The 7322-nt window shown below is 39.2% G+C and overlaps 1 protein-coding gene across 1 annotated transcript; it reads left to right on the forward strand.

Moving 5' to 3' along the window:
* Window positions 1-437: 437 nt before the first annotated feature.
* LOC589720 (prefoldin subunit 2) lies at window positions 438-6138 on the forward strand. The gene is made up of 3 exons (XM_789355.5): window positions 438-617; window positions 3741-3864; window positions 5537-6138. The coding sequence occupies exons 1-3, from the start codon at window positions 472-474 to the stop codon at window positions 5711-5713; spliced, it is 447 nt and encodes a 148-aa protein (XP_794448.2). The 5' UTR covers window positions 438-471; the 3' UTR covers window positions 5714-6138.
* The last annotated feature ends 1184 nt before the right edge of the window (window positions 6139-7322 follow it).

Below are 7322 nucleotides of genomic sequence, written 5' to 3' on the forward strand. Positions count from 1 at the left end.
AAATTGAATCTGGAATATTTCTAAATACATAAATATGTGTCAGTTAATCATTAAATGTATCAAAGAATTAATAAACAAATAGATAGAGACCTTATCATTAAATTTATAATTTACATAATAGCCCTGCCCCTTATTGATCTGTGAATGTGAGCAGCATATCAAGATAATACAAGTTTTAATTTGTTGAATTTGAAGTTTATATTCAGTTGTTCCATATTTATTATGAATAAAACAAATCTGACCGAGAACCTAACATCAATTTGTCTTACAATTGGTATTGTTTCAGGCTTGCACAATAGTCTTACATAAAGTATTCTTATTAGTTTTCCGGTAATCACAACAACAACAAAATTGGGTTTGATTTGGGAAATGAAACCTCGACCTAGTGTCGGGCCTAGTGTACCCGACAGATAAATATATATGCCGAGCTGCCCTCTACGTTCGAATTACAACGTTATCATCGTGCTTAAAATGGCAGACAAGAAAGTAGTGAAAATGGGCAATGCCAAAAAGATGTCTCATGAACAAATTGTGGCTGGCTTCAACCAATTAAGGCAAGATCAGAGAGCACTTGTTTCCAAGATTGCAGAGCTAGACTCCGATCAAAATGAACACAGGTAACTAATGATTAATTTGGTCGTACATATCGAAAGTCAATGACGCCCGAGTGAGCACGGTGAAGAGTTATTCGTGACCGTTTCGCTAATGCATCGCCCTCCCGAAGCGCCAGGGGTTGCTTGCCATCCTTCCCCGATAGTGGGCCGTGAGTGTGACTGAGTGTATGGATCTGAATCTGAAAATGATAATGCTCAACACACTTGTGATGGAGGAAAACGAGTTGGACTGGGTGTGTGCATGAAACAATAAAATAATACTATTGCTATATTGGAAATACTGTTGGCAGTAGGAGTAGGATAGGAGCGCTTGTCAGTCTCAGATAGGCAGGCTCACGTAAATTTTTATTTTTCGCGATGGGTAATGAAACTTGCCTCAAATGGTAGGTTTAGCCTCATGCAACACAAATCAACATTTTTTGGGGGCAACACTGCCTAAAATTCAAGGATTTAATTTTTTTTCTTGCAATTAATTAATTAATTAATTGTGCATGGCCAGCCGTCGGCTTCGAGAGCATCATCACTTCGCTTGCGCTTGCGCGGTGATGACTCACTGCATGCCGCATGGTGATGAGCGGACCGAGCAGATCGCGTACGCCTTGAGACTGGGCATGTGGTAACGGCGCGCTGTAACCGCTTTGCCCGGAAAATTACCAAAGCGCCCGGAAAATCCCGCGAACTGAGCGCCGGGAACACTGGTGGAGCTGATTTCATGATTGAACAGCCTCCGGGCAAACAGGATTCGCTTTCATTCGCAAGGAAGAACCCCGCCGATATCGGTGTTAAATTGAAGGTTATAATTCCCCCCTCACGGTGATACTTGAATTATCAATGTGCGAGGTAGAACATTTTAGATATTGATACGAAATCTGACAGAATTCAGTGAAATATGGTACTTACAAGTGATTTTCTGGACCGATTTGGGGACTTTCACAAAGTTTATCGCGCAGCAACTTGTTAGTACATATAGATAAGTATGCCATACAATGTTAAAATCGCCAGCAGTGTTTCGATTTGTGGAACAATTAGCATTACAAGAACGTCATATCAACGCTCGATAGAGCCTCTTGACGTCTGAGGCCGGTCGCAACTTTTGTACAGCAAAACGAATCAAAATAAAAGCGCCCTCTTGTGATGCGTGAGCGTGCCTATCTCAGAGAAGGAAATTTGTCTGCATAATAAAATAACAAGGATATCCTCGTAAACGCTGACAAATCGCGCCCTAAAATTTAAAAAAAAGAAGGATAGATCTAGTCCGCACATTAATGCAAAAAACAGATTCTGGTAATAAAATACCCCCAGTTCACCGTCTACTTTAATTATGGGTCGTCTGTCTTCCCAAGGAATTATCATTCGTTCTGTGAAAGTCTTGAGTGTGAAACGCACCAAGCAGCAGCATGGCATAATCTTGTTTTTGCATTGCCAATAGGGGCCTATGGGGATCAGAAATGAGAATCTTTCGGAAAATGTGGATGATTCTTATTTCTTACAAAGAAGACCCACGTTTATGCGAACGATCCTTATTCTCTAACCAGCGCCTACTGATAAGTTAACTTAATGTGTGATTTATCATTTACATTACGAAAACCCTGACCTCTTACAAGAGTTTGCAATGTTTGTTCCGGCGCAGAGTTAAGCGCAATACCCAAGTGTGTGCCTTTTTACAATAATTGCTATTATGGCAAAGTAGTGTATCACATAATTTATAAGTATTGCTTGAATTTGAGGTAGGGAAAGTAGAAAAATACTAAAATAGCTTACAATATGCGGATCCGTTTTACGTTCAACTGGTCTCAGCCATATTTTTCCATGCTGCAACAAGAAGGGCCCTTCTGATTGGCTAATGCTGGCTGCCAATCGCTCATAGTTACATGTATAACATATTAATAGAGCGAGGAGAAAGCTTATGCTTTTGCATTTGACCTCATATTAAACTTATTTTACTTTAGTTTAAGCCTTTATAAGTTTGATAAATTCTCATTTTGTCATATTTAAGCTACAAACTTGCAAGTTGTACTAATATGTTCGTTGATTTTATCTATTGTATGTGTGTATCTATGCTTAGTGTGCGTCAGTTACATTGTATGTGTGAAGTGCGTCACCTGTTTAAAGCATGACATGTCAGTGTTCTCTGCTTACAAGTGGGCCCTTTCTCACTTAAAAGTAAAAAGAGCTCAGTGATCGGCCAATGGGAGGTGTTAATTCACTGTACAATGCTCAGTGCGTAAAGTTGTACCTGTAGGGTGTCTGAACAATTTTTGGTTCATTTTTCACAAGTATGGTTGAATTATTGAAAACGATGGAATCAATGTATTAATCAACGTTTTGATCAAGATATTTTTAGAGCTCCGAGTTGACCCTTTATGGGCATATGGAGCAAAATCGTCTCTTTCATATGACAATTCGTTTGTTGTGCATCGCCTTGAGGATCACGAGCAACAAAGGTGAACTGAAAATCACAATTTGGTAATAAAAACGTTGACCAATTTTGCATGAGTGGCAAAGGTTTTAAGCACACAAAACCGAGTGCGCGATCAGACTCTCTACTCAAAGGATGTGCAGTATGTTGAATGATGGCAAATTTCAATATTGAATATCTAAGATTCGATATATGTTTTCATATTTTGGGGGATATCATGCAGCACTACTTAAAGGTATCGAAAGGCCAATCTTTTTTATCACAGTCGCATGAGTCCTGAATATATTTATTTTAACAAGACTATTGTGTACGATTAGAGTGATTAGATTCAGAGTGCCGTGTTCAGCAACATTGTGCTTGGTTCCGCTATGTACAGCATTAGTTTGTAATGATCAAAATGAAAAGAAGTGGACTTGGGTCTTCCAGAAAATTGCATGTAGGGCCTACTGCACACAGAAATAGATGCATGGGACTACACAAACATGTTATAGGAAAATAAATTGGTCCATCGTTTTTAGGTTTTTCTCATTATTGAGTGTGGGGTCATTTGAGGAGCAATTTTTGTGTTCCAGGAACATTTCTACCATGAAATTCATCGCGAAATGGCACACAAAGAAGTTCACAATTATTTTTCATGATTACCTTTTAACTAAACTAAACCTCTTTAACTTTTCTCCTTTTAATCCTTTTAATCCTTTTAATCCAAGGTTGGTGTTAGAAACCCTTCAGGAGGTAGATGGAGAGAGGAAGTGTTTTCGTTTGGTGGGCGGAGTTCTGGTGGAAAGGACGGTGAAGGATGTTCTTCCGGCATTAACACACAATAAAGAACAGGTATGCTTTTAAAGGCGAAGTCTACCCTGATAATCAGTTTGTTTTATTTAAATACAAGGAGAAAATGTGAAGAACAGATCAGTGAAAGTTTGAGAAAAATTGGATAATAAATAAGAAAGTTATGGATTTTTAAAATCCATAACTTTTCATGAAATACTGCAAATCTGTGAGTCGGATTGGCAATTCGGTCTATTAATATGATGTCGGCCCCTCACATGTTATCCTTTGTTGATGTCAAGAAATGCCATTACATTCCATTTTGATAAAACGATATATATTTTCTTCATGCCTATCCCGATCATATCATGGATAACATGTTCTTTCATGCCCCCCCCCCCATATACATACTGTACATGTAAGATAGGTCTTCTATTCAATTAACATTCAGAGAAATTGAGATTTTGGGTCATTCTTTCATTCTGATCAGTGATGAATTGTGAGGGGATGACATCATAATTTCTGACTGCATGGCCAATTTGTCTCAAAGATTCCAAGATTCATAACTTTCTTATTTGTTGTCCGATTTTTCTCAAACTTTCACAGAATTCTTTTAGATTTTCTATTTGTATTAAAACCAATGTAATATTAGGGTGGAATTCCCCTTTAAATCAAGCTTAATGTAAGGAGAGATATTACTTATCATTTTTTTTCTTTGTTTATTGTTTGCACTCGACTCTGTTCACAATTTCTTTTCCATATTGCACAAGGGTTTCAAGGAGTTGTTGTTTTGTGTTTGTCTTTGTTTTGAATTGTTCATATTTTTTTTCTTTTTCAAAACCATCAACCAAGCAAAATTAAGTTGCCTATATACTGTAAGGGTCTTGGCATTCGATGATTTACAATTTTACATGTAAATACAAATGTCAAACTTACATGACATACAATGTAGCCTGAAAGTTGAACTGTAAATGTTGAATGAAACAGTTTACCCCTGCTACTTTCAAGGTTCATCTTATTGTTGTTTTTAGGGACCCATCACCACATATCGCCACCACAAGTTTTCTCTAATGATTGCTCATTTTAAATACCGTAGGTATTAGAAGCATATCTGCCACAGACACGATCACAAAACTTTAACAAATCTACCAGTAACCGTGCACATCACCTTATGAAATGTGTGAAGGGTATATTGATTCATTACATAACCCGGCCAGGACCTAAAGCTGTCGGTCTTCTGGTTGCTTACTAACAAACAAGCATTTATGCTTTCTTAGCCGTCAGGTAAAATAACCACCACCACCACTAATTTTACCAGCAGTACAGAAGGGCATTGAGATTGCCCTTGGTGAGTTATTGAAAGTCTTTGTATTCATGTACACTGATGGTCCCTCTCTCTCTCTCTCTCTCTCTTTCCATCTCTCTCTCTTCTCTCTCTTTCCATATCTCTCTCTCTTTCCATCTCTCTCTCTCTCTCTCTTTCCATCTCTCACTCTCTCTCCATCTCTCTCTCTCTCTCTCTCCCTCCATCTCTCTCTCTCTCTCTCTCTCCATCTCTCTCTCCATCTCTCTCTCCATCTCTCTCTCCATCTCTCTCTCTCTATCTCTCCATCTCTCTCTCTCTCCATCTCTCGCTCTCTCTCTCTCTCTCTCAATCTCTCTCTCTCCCTTCCACTCTCTCTCTCTCTTTCCCTCTCTCTCTCTCTCTCTCTCTCTCTTGCTCTCTCTCTCCCAGATTGAACAGCTCACCAAGGGCCTGACCAAACAGATGGAGAGCAAAGGTCGCGAGATCAACGAGTACCGGGAGAAGCATAATCTGAAAGTACGGGGAGAGCAGCCCGCGGACCAGGCGCCAACAGAAAAGGCAGATTCGTCGGGCTCAGCAGGGGTTTTAGTATCTCAAGAAACGTAGTTATTGTAGATTGATGCCAGCCAGCCACCCACTTTGACAATAATACAACAAGATATCATTGTCCGTTCATAAAAAAGGCCAATGATTTATTTGCTTCGCAGAGAGGACATTTGGGTATCGTTTATAACGATGACCCTAGTCATTTGCTATAAAACCTCTTGCGAAAATCTTGAAGGGATAAATCAGCCGTACCCTTTCGCTGCAATAGAGGACAAGTCCATGCTATTTCCTTCCGTTACCAACTACAGAAAGATTCAAATTTATCCACAATTGCCACTCTCCACCCGGGTGTAGTAGTAGGTACCTGGTCGGAATTTATTCCTTGAATGCTTTTTAGTGCCTTAGGGCAGCTGGGCAAAAGCCAGGGTAATAGTACTACAGTCAAACCTGCTTTAGTGACCACCTGTCTACAAAGACCACTTGTCTACAAAGACCACCTGTCTACAACAACCACAATTTTTTGTTTCCCTTGAAAATGGTTTCTCATTGAAACATGTACTAAAGAAACTTATCTACAAAAACCACATTTTTTGTTTCCCTTGAAAATGATTTCTCATTGAAACATGTACTAAAGGAACCTGTCTACAAAGACCACCTGTCTACAAAGACCACCTGTCTACAAAGACCACTTTTTGTGTTTCCCTTGGGCGGTCGCTGTAGACAGGTTTGACTGTACTTTATCGGCACCTTGAGCATCCCCTGTGATGGATATGTAGCTGCTATAAGCCAGTTTACGGTTGCAGTCTGAGCATGAGCAGATAAAGGTCATTTGTACCAAAAAGGTCATTTGTACCAAAAAGGTAAAACCCACAGAGATGAACACTGGATGTGCGCTCATGAAAGTTATGTTACATTATTCATTTATGCACCAACGGTACATTCTATGATACGCAGGTGGAAGTATTCTTTTCAAGAGGGCAATCAAAAGGTATTCATGAAGCACATCTACATGTAGGACTTTGGCAGTTATTATTCTAAGATGCCCAAAGCGGAACTTCTCCATGTGTAAAAGATCTGTGGATATTTGGGGTCATTTGTACCATGTGCTATCTTTAAACTCCCTTATTGATATCACTATTATTATACTATTATTATAGTGAAAGTGGATGGCTGGCAACTCTGGTTGTTTTATGCTTGTGTGATATATTCTGGGTAGGGAATATGATTGTATTTGTGTGCAGAACTGTTCAGATTCATCTTCCCCCTAACTATAAATGGTTTGACTCTGTGAGAGATGCCATGGAAAGCCTCTTGGCTTTAATTTTAAGCTTTTCCCGGCCGATAGTTGACAGGGACATAATTTAATTACAGAGATGACATGTAGTATACAGTGAAATACACGGGGGCTCTGGCGAAGTAGCCCCCGAAATGCCCAAAGAGTCCCCGAAAGTCATAAAAGAGCCAAAACAAATTTGCATAGAGTTCAATGCAAAACAAATTAAAGAGTGTTATTTTCATGCAAGCGAGCTTGAAAAGTAGCCTCCAAAATTTTTGAAGTATTTTTTTCCCTGGTAGTTTAATGGGTGGCTCCTATTGGGAAAGGACACCTTTTGGTCATTTACCCACATAATAGATCACTAAGCATTGAGAGTGGATTCACTTTTACAAC

The sequence above is a fragment of the Strongylocentrotus purpuratus genome, unplaced genomic scaffold (genome assembly GCF_000002235.5).
Source record: "Strongylocentrotus purpuratus isolate Spur 01 unplaced genomic scaffold, Spur_5.0 spur5_scaffold_1, whole genome shotgun sequence".
Lineage (NCBI taxonomy): Eukaryota > Metazoa > Echinodermata > Echinoidea > Camarodonta > Strongylocentrotidae > Strongylocentrotus > Strongylocentrotus purpuratus.

Excerpts from the sequence above, each read along its gene's own strand:
- LOC589720 (XM_789355.5), top strand. The coding sequence starts at position 472 with ATGGCAGACAAGAAAGTAGTGAAAATGGGCAATGCCAAAAAGATGTCT. Across the intron at positions 618-3,740 it reads TCCGATCAAAATGAACACAG|GTTGGTGTTAGAAACCCTTC; the intron begins GTAACTAATGAT and ends TTTTAATCCAAG. Across the intron at positions 3,865-5,536 it reads TAACACACAATAAAGAACAG|ATTGAACAGCTCACCAAGGG; the intron begins GTATGCTTTTAA and ends TCTCTCTCCCAG.